The sequence below is a fragment of the Canis lupus genome, chromosome 4, assembly GCF_048164855.1.
Source record: "Canis lupus baileyi chromosome 4, mCanLup2.hap1, whole genome shotgun sequence".
Taxonomy (NCBI): domain Eukaryota; kingdom Metazoa; phylum Chordata; class Mammalia; order Carnivora; family Canidae; genus Canis; species Canis lupus.
The window spans coordinates 43,307,088-43,324,697 of record NC_132841.1 but is presented as its reverse complement, the minus strand read 5'-3'; the positions used below and the strand labels follow the sequence as shown (position 1 = coordinate 43,324,697).

Here is a 17,610-nt window from a genome sequence, read left to right as displayed (position 1 = left end):
CAGCAACTCCCAGTTTCTTCCTGCATCCCAGAGAAAGAGACAAAAGAGTGAGGCTGACACGATGGGAAGTGTAGGCGTAGTCGTAGTTATCTTGGTGATTATACTCACACCGCACTGTGAACCCTAGAAAACACACACACGATCTCGTCTGATACTCATATCTTGTCTGATACTCATAGCTCCTCAGCAAGAAAGATAAAAGGGGGGTGGGGTCTGCCTTTTACTGATGAGGCTATTCAGGCACAGAAGGGAAAGTGACTCCCCCAATCTCTCTCACAGTTAGAAAGTGACAGGATATCATCCTGAGGTTTCCCATGTCCTGAGCTGTCTGCCTGGACCTGGCACCCAGCATCTTCCTGCCTGAAATTCCTCCTCTGCTGGGATCAAGAGCAGCCTTGCACAAAATGAGCATCACTTTGATGGCCATGGGGAGCAGCTGTGAAGTCATGTTCTGTGAGCAAGAACCAGCCTGCCTGATGTCCTGCAATAAGCAAAACACTCAGACCCCACCTGCTCAAAGCTTTCCAGCAGCCCCAGCCTCACAGACACTTTCTGTTTGCCCGAGAAACACTTTCTCAGGCAAACAGAAAGTGATGCTGAGATTCCAGATGAAGAGCATACAGCCAGCATTATTTAGGATCAGGTCAAAAGATGCAATGTAGTGCTGGGTGGAGAGACAGCTATTAAGTGAACATGTAAGGGGAGAACTATACAGGAAGAGGAAATTAAAAACCAGGTTGTTTGCCTGCATGCCCATTTAGTATTGCTTATCCAGCTCGGCTAGACACTCAGGCCACTGAATGTCACTTTATCTACCCTCACTCCCATCAAAGTAGATTCAGAGAGGAAGGGTGGAAAGGGAGGCATGTGCTTGTCCATGCCGAGCAAAGCAGCCAGGTGGACTGAGCCAGAGAAATGTAGTACACAGCTCGAGGAGACCTTGACAAGGTATAAGTGAGTCCTAGAGAAGGCGAGCAGGCCTGTTGTACCACTTAAACACTAGGCAACCCTTGCCATTCTTGTTCCAACAAAGCGCCCTTTAAAATACACTCATGTAAAAAAAATAAAATAAAATAAAATAAAATAAAATAAAATACACTCATGTATATGGTCTCTTCCTGGATGTGTACACACAGACATAGATATAGATACAGATTCCTAATTCAGAACTTATTCTTAAGTGCACACACTGACATGTGTTTTGTATTTCCCAACGTATCCTGGAGCCTACATGCATTGTTTGACGGCATAAATAGGTATTAAACACAACCACCGGGAATGTGAATGGTGGCCGCAAGTTTGGAGTCTCCCCAGTAATGTTAGAGTCTTCCCAGCCAGGCTGTAAATCTCACTGCTTGACTACTAAGCAGCCAGACATTGTCACTCCATTCAGAAAATCAAGGCTTGGGCCAAGCCAGTTCAGCCCACAAGCTACAAGAGTCACTGCCAGCATGACTTGTAGGTCCACAATCATGGAGCCATTCGCGATCAGTTAACTAGCAGTTGCCCAACACCCACAGTATGTGAACCACAATCTCCATTCTGACATGCATCTCAAGCTCCTAAGCCTCCACACTCTCACACTGGGTAAACACACAGATGCTTCTCCAATCTTCCCTCTGCATTATATCCTGGAGCATTCCAGAAGATAAAGCAAAATTCAAGGTGCTTCTTCCCTTTTCCCACAAAACCACAGATCTCCAGACGGGTTCCCAGACTGGTGGTCAAAGGGCAGGAGATATTCTAGTCCACAGGGTGGTGAGGGTGAAATGTTCAGTCCCACCCAATGCCCTCTGAAACCACTGGTGTCTCCTGTAAATAAACCTACCTCAAATCCCATCCTTAGGGTATTTCCCTGACATAAGGTCAGACCCATGTTAAATGGCAGCGTGTCTTTCCTTGCAAAGAAGTGATCTACTACCATAAGTCATTAGCTCTCATTGACCACTTAAGCCACTGATCTCTGAAGACAGGGAGCACAAATTGGGGTGTGGAGGGGCAAGTGGGGGCCACACTATGTTGAAGCCCAGCCCCAAGTCTTCATGCACATAGCCTAAGTGTCAAGCTCTGCATGGCACCAGGCTCCATTCACAAAGGTAGCCACAATATCTGTATCACCAAAGCTAGGTAGGACACCAGGTACAGAACACAATTCAATTCTACTCACAGTCTGGTGAGCTTCGGTGTACTCTGGAAAAGCAATTCTGGGAGGACCTGGAGCTTATTCTTGTTCAGGCGCCTACAGATGAAAAGAAGAATGAAAGGATATCAGGGGACATTAAATTGAATCAAGTATATTCACAGATACCACTTCAATCAATCCATCCATCAATCAGTCAACAGGTATAAGAAGACCTTCTAGATCTTTCAACGTGGGATGCACATCATGTTAAGACATATTCTGTCTTGCAAAGCTTGCAGTCAAGTTTGGATATAAGGCAAAGGTCAGTCATAGGCAAGAACACAGCATGGCATGAGTACTGCCATTTTTCCATGATGAGCTTAGGACAGACATCAGTAATTGATCACACTTCTTTCTCACAGATTCCAGACGAGGCTTTTGAAATTTTCTGCCATGTGCTCCAGGGAGCTATTGCCAAGTGACAAAACTGATATGCAAAATGGATCCCTAAAAAGAGATAAAATACTAGAGAGAATATTCTATCCTAGGTAGTGGTGGTGGTGCAGTGGGGAAATAGTAGTTACTATGGAAGCAGAGGAGGCTCTGGATTGAGGGGCCAAACAGAATCCCTGCCAGCCTGGCTCTTTGGCCCAGAGTAGGCCTGCACTACAACTTTCACAGACCCTTGGCACTTTTGCCTTTGCGTGTCCCTAACTCTATACAAAAATTAAATCATATTTTATAACTATGTTGGTATAAAATATATTATCATATATTATAACATTTACTTTGACCTGAAAGGGTTTTTTTCCTCCTAATTTTAAAAAAATGAAAGCATTTTCATAGGGCTCTAAAAGTGCTGTTGGCCCTGGACACAGTCCCCACTGTGCCTAATGGAGCAGTCAGCTTTGGGTCAAAGATCACAGTCTGGGCATGCCGTGTGGCTGGAGGTAAACTCATCCCAGGAGGGACACCCCACATGGGATGGCAGCAATGGAGCCAATCAGACGCTCTCCTGAGAATGGCCAATACTAGTGCCAACAGTTAAAGAAGGTCATGGATGCTTCCAAAGGACCCTGAAACCTTGTTGTGGCCTCAAAGAAGGCTGCTCTTCTGGGAGTGGGAGGCCAAGAGGGGGACCCCGTTCCCTGCCTGTCCCATGTCTCTCTCCTAATATCTCTTATCAGTGAGTGCCCAAACCAACGTCTCCAAATCTGTCCCCAGAATATCTTGGAGCAAAAGAATAGCTTATAGCTTGGTTGAATTTCTTCCTTAGATTGATCTGCCTATTTGGTTACCTGGGACAACCATATTATCCTATCTCAGAGTTAAGCAAACTGAAGAAAAGAAAAGGTGAACTTCTTCCTCACTCTTGCCCCAAAGTCCACATTCTTCCCACTGGGCCAAGCAGACATGATTTCTTGGGTGGGAATTTGGTATTTTATCCCTTTTGTCCCAGATTGATAGCCAAACACTTCAGAGGGACAGGGAACTAGAAGAAGGTTATAAAGGGCAAAGCATGTAAGAGAGGAGCATTTAAGACTCCAGAATAAGGCTCCTGTCAGAAGTGTGCTGCTCAGCCCTGATGGGGCTCATGGTGTGTGGGGGCTGGTATGGACCAGTGATTCTATTAGTGAGCTCCTGACTGCAACAAGGCCAGGTGTGAGGCTGGGAAGTTGGACAGGATAAGCTCAAATTCTGTGCTTCCCCCCAACGGCAGTCTGACTCCCACATCAGTGCTCTTTTTAAATTTGTTGTTAATTGTGGTAAAAAAAAAAAAAAGTAACAAAATTTTCCATCTCAATCGTTTTCAAGTGTACAGTTCAGTAGTGTTAAGTATATTCACATTATTGTGAAGATCTCTGGATCCTTTTCATCTTGCAAAACTGAAACACTACCCCATCAAACAACCCCGCCCCACCCTGCCCAGTCCCTGATAGCCACCACTATACTCTCCGTTTCCATGAATTTGACTGGTGTTTTTTTTTCGATTACTCCCAGTATCTACTCTGTGTTCCTGTCACTAAAATGGGAAGACAAGGTACACCTGGGTGGCTCAGTGGTTGAGCATCTGCCTTCAGCTCAGGTGGTGATCCCCAGAGTCCTGAGATGGAGTCCGGCATCAGGCTCCCTGCAGGAGCCCTCTGCCTGTGTCTCTGCCTCTCTCTCTGTGTCTCCCATGAATAAATAAATAAAATCTTTTTAAAAGTTAAAAAAAAAAAAAGGAAACATGCAGGCATCCCAGGGGCGGGTGAGGGGTAATCTAGTTGCTTGTTTAGAGCAGTTCCCAGTCAGTGATAGGTGCCTTTATGTCATGTGGGTGCACTGATCCCAGAGGAGGCATGGCAGTATGATTTTGGGGCTGGCCAGGGCTGGGTTCAGGTGTGGCTGTATCTTGATCTCTCTGTGGGACCTTGGGAGTCCCACACCTAATGAGCCAGTGTTCCATGTGCAAAATAACCCTATTTAGTTGGGTTACAGTAATTCATAATGACACAGTATATGCCCAAGCGTCCAGCACTGCAATAAGAAGCACACTGATAATAAAAATGATGCTTGTTGAGTCCTGACTGCATGGCAGATGCCTGGCTTCATGCTGGATGGGCTGGGTCACAGGCAGTAGAGCTCAGAGGCAGACATCAATATGATCCACACCTCATGACTGAGGACACAGTGCCTGGAGCAGTTGGGTACATTCCACAGGCCGTGGTATTAGGAAGCGGTAGGGATAACATCTGGACCCAGCCAGTCTGCCTCCAGACGCCTGGTTCTGAACCACTAACCACTCAAAGCCTTGCAATAACTGACAGCTCCCTTCCTCTTCCCCCTCTTCTTTTTTTGCCCTCTGCTTCCTTTCATCCAGGGTTGCCACTCCCTCTGCCCCAGCCCAGACAACCATCTACCCTGAATACATTTCCCTCCCTGAAAAGAACTCTCTTGGAGGTCCCTAAGGCCAGAACTGGTCTCTCTGTGGGTCTGTCTGGAACCACCCTCTATTGTCCTAGCTGCACAAAGCTGAGTGAGAGTTACATTCAGGCGACCAGGACCTGAGTCACGGCAAAAATCCTAAAATCCAGCCCACCAAGGCTTGTAGCGGGTAGGGTGTTTAGTGTGCTAAAAGCCCTAAACCAGAGTTGAAGCTAAAAATAAAGCCAGCTTGGCTCCAAGGCTCCAGGAAGGGAAGGAATCATTTTTCAGTATTTGTGGCTGGACAAAAATAAAAACACAACCAAATTGAGCCAATTGTGCTCTGCCTGCTGCTCTGTAAACCCTGATGAGGCTTCCAGGGCAGCTGGACCGGGCTCTTCTCCCAAAGCCTCCGGGTTTTTCCGCTTCAGCCTGGGCGGGGCTCATGCTGGTTCTCCCTATCACAAGGAGTTTGATGCTCTATTTAATTTCCAGCTCATCCCGGGATTTATTCACGTTTACTTAGCTAACCAAACTGGCTGAAAAGCCTTCCTTAAGGAGCTGATGAAGGTTCCAAGCTGCATAAGGTGCATTCCCATGTAGAGCAGCTCCTGAACAGAAAAATGAACAGCATGAAATGTGACATTCTCCTGGTGGAGGCACAGGTCAGCACTGGGCTGCAGATGGGAGCTAACTGGCCATGATGACCTCTATCACTATGCCATCCACTCTATCACTCATGCCATGCTCTGTCATCCTGGGCCCAGAGGTGGAAATCTCCTGCCATGGTTCAAGCTGAAAATAGATCCGTGATGCCTGGATGGAGAAAAGGACCGAACGGAACCCATATGAGGGCAGACCTGAGGAGGTAGGCTGACAAACAGGCCATAGGCCAGGTCAGTGATAAGATAAAGTCCACCTGGCTATCCCCCTCTCTTTGAGATCAGCACTCTTTTTTAGCTTTCCTGCTGTAATAGTGAGCAGCATAAAGGTAAAAAATCTACTGGCTGTGAATTGCATACTGCTTTTCAGCCTGAATTATGAAGCTTTGCAGTACTGCTGATCACCTTCCTGGAAGTACCTGGGTATAAGATCTGATTAGAGGATTTGCTTTTTTTGTTGTTGTTGAATTTGTCCATTTATCTATCCATTCAATCATCCATCCAGCTTTCCACCCAACCATCATCCGTCTATCTCTTCCATCTCTTCAGGCCTTTTTTTTCAATATGATCATACAAAGATGAATAAGAATATTCCCTTCCAAATATCAGAGGGGAGCCAGTGAACCCAGACCTGGTAGGAAGGCTTCCCAAAGGAAGTTGTTGGGATTTAGTTTTTAAGCATGAGTACAGGTCTTCAGGAGACAGGGACAAAGGGCTCTAGACTTGTGCATGGCCATGGAGGGCCTTGAGACCCAGAAGCACTTGGGGAGCAGGCTGCATTGCTGGGTGGTGGGGATGACATAAGAAACAGAAGTGATTAAGCTATAGATCTGGGCAGGGGTCCTACAGCAAGGGCCTTTGTGGGTCATCATGATGGATCTGGGCTCAAGTGTTTCCTCAGAGTATTGGGAAGCCACACAAAGGGTATGAGCAAGGGAATGATCATCTGGTTTAGATTTTAGAAAGTCTTCTTGAGCAACAGTAAACCTGGTTTGGCAGAGTCTAAAAGAGGAAGCAAGGAAACTAGTTAAGAGGGCTCTTATGTAATCTACTTGGCTACGTGAGGACATGGTTAAAAATGAGAATGGTACTGGGGTGTAGGAGACACATGTGAAGCATCATCAACAGTCAGAGGGAGTTACAGGGGTGGAAGTGTTAAAACTGGCCCCTAGGGCTCCTGTTAACTGAGTAACTGATCAGTTGAGATTACTAGTCACTGGTAAAAGGAAGAGAGAAGGGAGACCAGCACACAGAACCTGGTATGTTTAGATTCAAGATTTCTATACTACTGGGTCATCTCAAATATGTTCTGATGACTAGTATCAGTAGCTAGTAATAACAGTGAGACCATGACTCAGGCGCTGTACCAAGCACTTTACATGCACTATTCCACCTAATTCCCATAAAAATGCATTAAGGCTAGTACTCTCAGTAGCCCTATAACAAGGGAACAGAAGCCTAAAGAGGTTAAAGCACTCGCCCAAAGTCAAACTTGACCAAAATGGTGGTGACAGGATTTGAACCCAGACACCTGATGCTAAAGCTGTGATCTTAGCTACCATGGAGAATGATAATATTTAACTTAGCTCTTCATTATAGGCCATCTCAACTTATCACAGACTATCACATGTGAGTCTCATTTTTCCATTAACTTCTGAAGGTCCTCAGGAATAGAGAATACATCTAATATCTCTCTGCTGTCCCAACTTCAGCCCTCACAGCCCCAGGCATGCAGGGGTGGTGCTTTAGGAAGGGCCTGTTGAATTTCATGAATGAATCATAAGGAAAGAATGGCAAATCTGGGAGCCTGAAGAACCAACGGTCTTCCTGGGCTAGGTGACAGAAGCCATCCTGTTTGGAGGCAAACACAACTCCCAGAGGGCCCACTTGTCTCTCTGCATTCTCCAGAAGTTCTTGTAGATTCACCTGCCTCACTGAAAGGCAAGGCAAGAACAGCAGGACTCATTCAGTGCTTCCCTCTGTGGGTGAAGGACAGAGTGAGAGGCCTCCAGGCCGGAAGCATGTATGTCAGCGGCAGGCCAGGGCAAGGCCCCAGCACAGCAAATCCCTTCCTTCCCTCAGGGAATGGTGGCAGGTCCAGCTGCCCAGCCATGGCCCGAAGGAGGGAAAAAACGTCAAAGCGTGCTAACTGCCAAAGGTCACTGGGATTGTTTACTTTAGTAATGAAATTAATTGGTTCCCCAGCCTCAGGCACTTTTCTAGGCAGCCTGGATGCTCTCCAGGTCTACTGGTACTTTCAGAAATGTCAACATGTCTAAGCAACAAGGGCCAGAGACGCTCTGTCATTCAGAAGCAGCTCCAAGCCTCCCCCAGTGGATAGACAAAGAGAACCATGGAGCTGGGGCTCTATGTAAGTACAGAGGAAGGGCAGCCCCTAATTGCAGAGGTCTCAAATCCTAGCTCAGGTGGCACCATCATCCACGAGGATATACAGGTGTCACTATACATCAGGGGAACTCTCTGAACATAAGGGGGAAAACCTGACCTTGGCAAGTGAAAAAGGCAGACAGCCCTGATTTGGGGCTATTTCTATAGTTGCTCCCTATAAACAATGAAGTCCTCTTATTTTCTTGGTTTCCTCACTGGTCAAATCAAATTCAGACTTTTTTCCTGCTATACAGTTTTCATAATGCAAACTGGATGTAGCCTGATCAGTTCAGTGAGAAAACGGACTTGTGATATTGTTGGTTTACATGACTGTCATGATCAGAAATGGTTCCCACGTGTGTGGAAACAAAGCCTATATGCTTCAGCACTCATGACCACTTTTGTTGGGTGACTGATTCTTCTTTGCCATTGGGATTTCCATTTTTAAAATTTGTTTTTATTTTTTTTGCTAGCAGCTCTCTTGAGGTATAATGGGGGCTTCCTTTTAATAGCACTGTCGGTCCAAACCACAATTTATTTTGATGGTTCAGAAGCAAGTTGACCTGAATCTTATCTTCCACAGAATTCAGCATTTGCTCATTGACATTTAGATTGGCTTATGCCAATTTTGAAAATCTGTTATTTTTAGTTTATAACTTCAAAATTTCCTTAATAGCAATTAAAACCTTAATTTTTGACATTTCTGTAAGAAAAATAACTTTATTCCCATCATCTAAAATTCTTGCTCCTGAGCAGTTTTTTCCTCATTGAGGTTGAGAACCCATTTATTTTTTTTATTTTTTTCTAAATATTTATTTATTTGAAAGAGAGAGAGGAGGAGAGGGAGGGAGAAGAACAGGAGAAGAGGCAGAGGAAGAGAGAATCTCAAGCAGACTCCTTCCCTGTGTGCGGAGCCCAACATGGAGCTCGATCCCAGGAACCCTGAAATCATGACCTGAGCCAAAATCAAGAGTCAGTTGCTTAAACAGCTGAGCCACCCAAGTGTCCCCAGAGAATCCATTTTAAAAATAACTTAAAATTTATTTTAGGAACACGATTATTATGTAACAGCAAAACATGTATTTCATGAGGTCCCTGAGAGGGATGAATGGTTTAACATCTGCAAAGGTCTCTGCAGAGCTCCTCAAAGGCTCAACAAATGGTGGCTGTGACAACTACTGTCTTGTCACCATCATCATCCTTAGATGCCCCAGGAGACCAGAAATAGATTTATTTCTCCTGTATAGACTACTGTGTTGGTCAGCATGGCTATTAGCATAACAAAATCTCATTGAGTTAGTACTGTAAACACAGATTATATACTCACAGAAAGGACTTGCTCCATCTTGTGAGATGACATAGGGAAGGCATGGCCTCCAAGGCCACTACACTGGGGAAGAGAGGAAACAAGGAACCAGACCAGCTCTTAGCTTTCTTGATCTAGTAATGACTCATAACAATTTATTTCCCAGTGGATTGTACATGAAACCACATTACTATACTGGGGGCTCCGATTCCAGGAAAACATGTCTAGGGTGGGAGAAAACACACATTTATGCGTGCGTGTGAAAGCACATACACGGACACATGCACCCAACATACACTGCAGCTACAGTGAGGACACACCTTAACAGAGTCATATATCTGTCAGAGCTGACCGAGTCCATTTCAGACAGCTAGACCGCTTTACAGTGGCCAACACTTGTCTTCACCCACATAGGGCAGGCAGCTCCCCAGACTCCAGAGTCACCCCTCAGTCCCTTCTGAGACAAGCTGGTCCTGCATCCTCTCCTGCCTCAGGGTGTTTATATATGCCCCTCCCTTCTCTGGGAATTCTCTTTACCCTGTGACCAGGGTGGCAGCTGTGGAGGTGTGAAGATAGAAATGTTCTGATGATGGGACAGAATTTGCCAATGGATTGATTGGAGGTGAGGACTGAGAGGCAGAGGAATGAGCATTGACACTGAAGTTGGGCCTGTGCATCTAAAGCTGAAACTACTGCTACTGGAGATGGGGAAGGAGCATGGATAGAGCAGGTCTAAGGACCAGATTTAGATATATTAAATCTGATATGCTTATAAATATCAAAGTGGAGACACCTGATAGGCAATTGGATATGCAAATCCAGGCTTTAGGAAGAAGACCAAGATAGAGAGGCACATGATATTTAAAGGCATGAACCATGGTTCCCCTAATGGGTGATGAAGAAAGGGATGAGTCGTGGGCTTGTACCACCCAGTGGAGAGCAGAGAGAGCAGGAAACAGCCTCCAGTGTGGTAGGAGGAGAAGCAAGAGAGGATGGAATTGTGGAAGCCAAGTGAGGGGAAAGAGTTCCAAGGCAGGGCAGGATTACTGCTGAGAGGTAGAGAAAGATGAGGATGACATTGGGTCCAGCAATAAGGAGCTCAATGGTGACCTGGAGGGAGTAGGCTGGTATAGAAGTAGGCATCAACCATTAACTAGAGTGGCTCAAGAAAGAGTGGGAGGAGGAAATCAAGGGGAAACAAGAATTTTGAGGGGGTTTGCTATAAAGAAGGACCGAAAACAGGCTGGTAGCTAGCAGGGGATATGGAGTCAAGAAAGGCTTTTGTTGTTTTTAGCTTTTAAGATGGGAAGGCAGGATTGCAACATGCTTCTGTGCTGATGAGAATGATCTGGTAAACAGGGTAACAGGGTAAATCGATGGTACAGGGGATGAAGGGAAAATTTTTAGAGTGAGGCTCTTGACCAGGTGACAAGGAAAATCCCAATGCACAAGTGATGCCAATGGCCTTTCACAGGGCCAAAGGTCATCTGTGGCAACAGCAGGGCAGGCAAAAGTTAGGGGACAGGGTACGGGAGACATGGTGATAGGCATCTATGGAAGGCCTCCTCTCATTACTGCTATTTTCTCACTGATAAAGGAAGCTAGGGATTGAGGACAGTGACCAAGGAGAGCAGGTAAGAAACAGTTTTCCAGGAAAGAGTAGGAGATGAACTGACCAGGAAAGGCTGGAGGTTGGTGGGGCAGCAGCCAGTGAGGTTAGTGACTCTGAGTTACACATGAGATCTGCCTACATAAGCATGTGTCTGTTCTCTAGACACATTCAAGCTGCCTGGGTGATGGGGTGCAAACAACCGAAATTGAATTCAGCCTAGAGTTTTTGTAGGAGCTATGATAGAGGGGGAGATGGACAAGGGAGTTGAGGGTGTTAGAGCTCTTATGGAAATGGGTCATGATATCTTATGTTGACTAAGGAAGTAAGGGGGGTTGTTATGATCTGGATGGTTGTGTGTCTCCCCCACCCCACCAATCACATTCATAGGCTGAGATCCTAACTCCCAAGGTGATGATTTAAGAGATCGGCCTTGGGGAGCTGATTAGAATATGACAGCAGAGCCCTCATGAATGGTATTAATACCTTTTTAAAATAGGTTCCAGAGAGATCTGTTGCTCTCTCCATCAGGTGAGGAACAGAAAGAAGTCAGCAGTCTGCAGCCCAGAAGACAACCCTCCACAGAACACAACCATGTCACACCCTGATCTTGGACTTCAGCCTCTAGATTGTGAAAAATAAATCTCTGTTGCTTTATGCTACCCAGTCTGTGGTATTTTGTTATAGCAGCCCATATGGAATAAGACAGAGGTTATCAGGTGGGTATGAAACAGTGACAAGATGACAGAGCAAGTGTGTTATAGGCTCCTGAGGATCCAAGGACTCATGGGTAGGGCACAGGCCTGGGGCTTAGGGAATCTGGGTGATGGTCCTATCTCTGCCCCCAAGAGCTGCATGGCTGTGTAAACCATACTACCCCAGTTTTCTATATCAACAGACTCAGTGGGTTATTGAGATGATTCCTAATATCCCTCTATTATTCTCCTTATTCTGAGAGGTGGATAGGATATCTGGATTTTACATCCAGCTCTAAATGATCTATAAATCCTTAGGGCTTAAATTCTCTTTCTTGGGATGCCTGGGTGGCTCAGTGGTTGAGCGTCTGCCTTCGGCTCAGGGCGTGATCCTGGAGTTTCAGGATTGAGTCCCACATCGGGCTCCCAGCAGGGAGCCTGGTTCTCCCTCTGCCTATGTCTCTGCCTTCTCTTTGTATCTCTCATGAATAGATAAATAAAATTTAAAAAACAAAACAAAAAGCTTCTCTTTCTCTTGGCTTCTTCATATGAAAAATGAGAATAATGATACCTATTAGATTATCCATGCAAATATGAGGCACCATGAGAAGTGGGTTATTTTTTTTTTTGTCAATTTTCTTCACTGCAACTCAGAACTTAGAATAGTTCCTAGCAGCTAGTTCCTACAACTCAGAACTTAGAATAGTTCCTAGCAACTAGTAGATGCTCAATAAATATTTGCTGTTTGGTTGGTTGGTTGGTTGGTTGGTTGGTTGGTTGGTTGGTTGAGTGAATGAATCATTCAATCAATGAATCAATGAGTGAGTGAATACCTACTTCACCTGTCCCATGAAATCACTGAGGAACAAATGAGATGAAGAAAGTAAACTCTGAAAAAAAGCTTGCAGTGATATAAGTTGCTATGCAATGCTGCCCAAGTACCCCTGTGCTGGCCATTTCACTCTGGCTATTAAAACCAGAGTATCTGATTAGGGACCTGCTGGAGTACTGCAACTGGGTTACTGGAGAGCTGAAATCACAATAGTACATTTGGTCACAGTGTTAGAAAGATAGTCCTGAGAATATGAGGCCCCAGGCACATGCCATCTAATTTATATAGTGGGATGAGAGGGAAGCAAGGACAGCTCCAGAACTGAGTGAAGCCAGAGGGAAGCTGAGGGTCCCTACACCACATGCAGCATTAGAGTGAGGTCTCTGTATCCGCAGAATGAGGAGTGCTAATGAGAAAAGGCAGAAGGCCCCCAAAAGACAAACTCTCTCTTGTTTGTGATGCCTGGTAATGAATATAGGAGAGCTATGTTGGGGAGGGCAGGAGAGGAGGATTGAGAATTCCTCAGATGCTAGCATTGCTCTGTAAAAGCACGCTCCATCAAGACATTAAGCATGCCTCAAGCAGCCTATGGCTAATGTTGAATCATTTCTACTAGGATTCAAGAGAAAAATACTTTAGGCAGCTATAGGATTCCCCCACCCCCACCCCGCCCCGCTTAAAGTCCCCAAAACAATGCAGCAAAGCTGGTTCTAAATAGGATGGCATGAACACAGCCTATCACAGACTTCCCTTCTCTCTGGCTTGTTCTCAGCCCGTCACCTGGGTCTCCAACCCCTTTGACCCACAGGTAGGAAAATGACAGATGCAAATTGCAGGAGAAACACTCTAGCTGGTGGATGTCATGGGGGCAGGTGCAACTCAGCACAAATTTTCTCAAAGTATACTGTTTAAAATGGTCCTGTTTGAACCCACTGGCCTTTGCTTTTGTTTTAAGAAAGTTCAAAGTAAAAAAGAGAGAGAGAGAGAGAAAGAGAGAGAGAGAGAGAGAGAGAGAGAGAAAAGAGGCCTGACAGCAAAAGATTCAAACATTCCTAGCTTGTGAATGACAAATTTCCCTTTCGTTTCTGTTCTAAACACTTGCACTCTCCAAGATCTGTTAATGATGGTGTGCTTCTCTGTGTGTTTATCTAGCTATCTAGATAGATGTCTACATATTGAGCAACAAAAAAAGATCTCTGAAGCCTTTTCAGGCATGAGCCAAGGAATGCAGAGTAATTATCTGTGACCAATTCTCATCTATAACTAATTAGAATTTTACTTTCTCGTAGCATTTCCTTCCTGGTCCAGGTCCAAGGCTTTTCCTTCTTCTTTTTTTTTCTTTTTTCTTAGAATAGGAATATACCTGGATACGTTTAGAACCATGGGGTGGGAAGGGAAGAGGGTGAAAGAGGAACAGGGGATAGGGGTACTTTTCAGATTGCATTATTGCTTTAATCTAATTGAACCTTCTTTGGTTATTCCTTGTTGTGAACGCTTTTCCAGCACGGGAAGGGAGTTCTCAACCCTCTGGCTGTTGCATTTGAACTGAAGTCTGCAGAATAGTTTAAGAGCCCCTGCTCACCTCTCTCACTCCCACCTCAGGCGAGCGGTTCCCCATCCCAACCACGGCTTTGAGATCCCTTCCAAACTTGTTGGCGTCTCAAACTGAATCCCAGATGTTCACTTAGCAAGAAATAAATGAATGGCCCAAGCTGAGGACTGAACCAGTGATCCTCACAAATAGATTCCAGGTGTGTTGGCATCTGGATTGCTATCTCTCTTTTTCTCCATTTTACGTGTATGTGTACACACACACACACACACACACACACGATACCACTTCCATCCTGAAAAAGAATTCAACACCATCTCCAGATGTAGAGCTGATGCAGAATGGTCAGGACTAGTTACCTAACATGAATTACATCTTTTCAATCATGGACAAAGGCAAAGGGCCCCAAACACATCCCCCTTTGCCTTTGATAATCAAAAGCATGATACATTTGATGTTCAAAATCAGGTTAGGCCTGAAAGTGCTTAGAATTGCTAAACTACCTTAATTGGCATCAATTTTCATTGTCAATCTTAGCCACTTCCTGCATTTCCTATGAAACTCACATTATTGCCAATTTAACAAGCACCTACTATTTGCCTACCCAGGACAAGAAATACAGGGAAAGAAAAGAGAGAAGGCAAGACATCTGCCTTAAAGAATAGAGTCCTATAGGGACACCTGGGTGGCTCAGCAGTTGGGCACCTGCCTTTGGCTCAGGTCATGATCCCTGGATCTGGGATCAAGTCCCCCATCGGGCTCCCTGCGAGGAGCCTGCTTCTCCCTCTGCCTATGTCTCTGCCTCTCTCTCTCAGTCTGTGTCTTTCATGAATAAATAAATAAATCTTAAAAAAAAAAAAAAAGAATAGAGTCCTATAGAAACAGCAAAGTTTAAGTCACTTAATTAATAAATTGAGAAATTTAATGTTTAGTCAGTACCTATTTCTTTTTTTAACTTTTACTCATTTTTGATGCTTCCCTTTTTTAATTCAAGTATAATTAACATACAGTATTATATTAGTTATAGGTGCACAATATAGTGATTCAACAATTCCATACATTTTTCAATGTTCCCAAAATAAGTGTACTCAATCTCCTTAATCTATTTCACCCATTCCCCTCCCGCTCCCACCTCCCTTCTGGCAACAGTTTATGCTCTATACTTCAGAGTCTGGGTCTGTCTCTTTTTTTCTTTCTTTGTTTCTTAAATCTCACATGAGTGGAATTATATGGTATTTGCCTTTCTCTGACTTACTTCACCTAGCATTATACCCTCTAAGTCTATCCATGTTGTTGCCACTGGCAAGATTTCATTTCTTTTTTTGTGCCTGAGTAATAGTCCATTGTGTATTTATACCCCATCTTCTTTGTGCCTATTCTGTGTCATGCTTTGGAACACAAAATCCAGCAAGATCCTCATCTTAAAGAGCTTATAGTCAGTCTAATAGGGAAGGAAGACAAGTACATTGAAGACCACAAACAAATGTGATGTGTGCTGATGGAGAAGGGAATAGAGGAAGCTGTGGGAGAAGTCTTTATGGATTTGTTGAGGAGGCAATCTTGGATTAAATCTGGTGACAGAGGGAGGAAAAAGCTAGGGAATGAAAAACAGAAAGGGCAGAGACAATACATGGCTTAGAAACCGTGATGGACACAGGCCCAGCATCTATGTTAATGTGTTGAGTGAAGGATGAGGATACCCTCATCCTCATCCTTGGGTGGGTGAATAGAGTAAGACGTGGCAGGCACAAGCCATGTGAGGCTAGGGGCACTTAAAAGCCAAGTTGGAAAGATCAGCACACATGAAGCAATGAGAGAAGCGTGAGCTGGAACATTGGGTGGTGGGCATCAGTTGTAAGTGAAGCAGGAAGAGTGAGCCAATCAAGGGCTCAGGGACTTGTGGTGGAGGCAAATCTTCAAGGACAGGTAGATAGAAAGGGGTAGGGTTTTCAAGGCTCAGAGGGCAGTATAGGCACAGCTAGAGGCAAATGCTTTTCCAAGATAGGTGCACAGACAGTGAGGCAACCATTATGGTCCCAAGAGTGGAAATATGTAGAGACAAAAATGAAGGTTAAATGGATGGGATGAAGCTACAGGGTTAATGGGAGGCCAGTGGCTCCCCAAATGCAGTCATCAAACCCCTAAAGTGATTTCAGAGGGTAAATACACAAACATGTTTACCTCAATCAGCATTTATTTTTATGTTTTTAGAAAAATGTGTAATTCTCTTGTTGTAATTAATACTTAAGATAATGCTAAGGGGAAAAAGTAAGTTGACTTAAAATCAAGTTAAAGAAAATACTAAATAATAACAGTACAGGTGTGACACAGGTAGACCAGAATCATGAAGCAGGTATAGAACTTGCTTGCATTTGGGGGAAATCTGTGTTGCTAAGTGGCTGGTCACTGAAGTTTCTTGACCAGGCCAGATATGAAGAAAGGAACACTGTAGGAAAAAGATTCAGGCAGGGCAGACAGGAAGTTTTATCAAGGGGAAGCAAGAGCTGATGGGGAGAACACGGAGGTGCTCATTTTATGAGGCAGTATGAGTCAAAGAGGACCACAGTTACAATTGGCTGACAGGCAGGAAGATGATGAGGATAGTTGGAATAGAGAGAAAACATACTAGATGGGTTTATTGTTCTAATTCTTCCCTCCTTCTCTGTGATAGAATCATATACCTAAGACTTTGGCCATGTGTCCTTGCAGTATTTCCCATGAAAGAATGCAGTCTTTATCTCCTTGACCTGCTGGTGTCGAGCTTGGACATGTACCTTGATTTGGCCAAAGAAGGTTGGTGGATGTGATATGAGCAGGGGCTTTAAATGTGCTTCTGTGGTTTGGCTTGATCTCATCTCTTCTTCCACCTGCCTTGAGAAAAATATGCTTCTGGTAGTCTCAAGCCCAAGGAGAATAAGAAATCACATGAAAAATCCTAAACCCAGTCAACAGTTTGAATCCAAGCCCTACTGAGCCTAGCTGAGGTTAGCTGATATCAGCCAAACCCAGCCAACTTATGACCCAAAAGCAAGGAAAATAAGCATTTATTTTCCATAAGACACTGAGGTTCTAAGGTTCAGATAAAAAGGGAAATTGACTACTACAGGGGAGATTTGCAGATTTGCAGTTGTCTCCTTCTGGTCCTCCTGTTTCCACCATTGCTCACCGACATCCTCTTTTCCTCTAGCAGCTAGAATGATCTTTTCAAAATCCACATCAAGTCACTCCTTTGCTGAGAATCCTTCAATGGCTCTCATCTCATTCAGTTGAAAGCAATGGACCACATGTCTCTACACAATCTGTCTACCTCCCTCCTCCTTTGCCTCTCACACTTCAGCACCTTCTACTCTCCTGCATTCTCATACTGCTCCAGCCACATAGCCTCCCTGCTTCTCCTGGAACACATCAGGATGCTCCCTTCCTTAGGTCTTCTCCTTGCTTTCCTCTTCCTAGAAAACACTTCCCTCAGATATCCAAATAGCTAATATCTTCACCTTCTAAAGCAGTGGAATGAATGACATGGACTGCTCTGAATCC

General features: G+C 44.7%; 1 protein-coding gene and 1 long non-coding RNA gene across 2 annotated transcripts in view; one reads left to right on the top strand and one right to left on the bottom strand.

Moving 5' to 3' along the window:
• Window positions 1-17,610, bottom strand: part of SLIT3 (slit guidance ligand 3) — a 591,163-nt gene that overhangs the window by 491,487 nt on the left and 82,066 nt on the right. The window contains exon 4 of the mRNA XM_072824217.1: window positions 2,168-2,239. Within this exon, the coding sequence (XP_072680318.1) occupies window positions 2,168-2,239 (72 nt within the window). The remainder of the gene's footprint in view (window positions 1-2,167; window positions 2,240-17,610) is intronic.
• On the top strand, window positions 5,533-11,656 carry LOC140631568 (uncharacterized). Its single transcript, XR_012029106.1, has 2 exons — window positions 5,533-5,897; window positions 11,494-11,656. It is a non-coding gene; the product is annotated as an uncharacterized lncRNA (long non-coding RNA).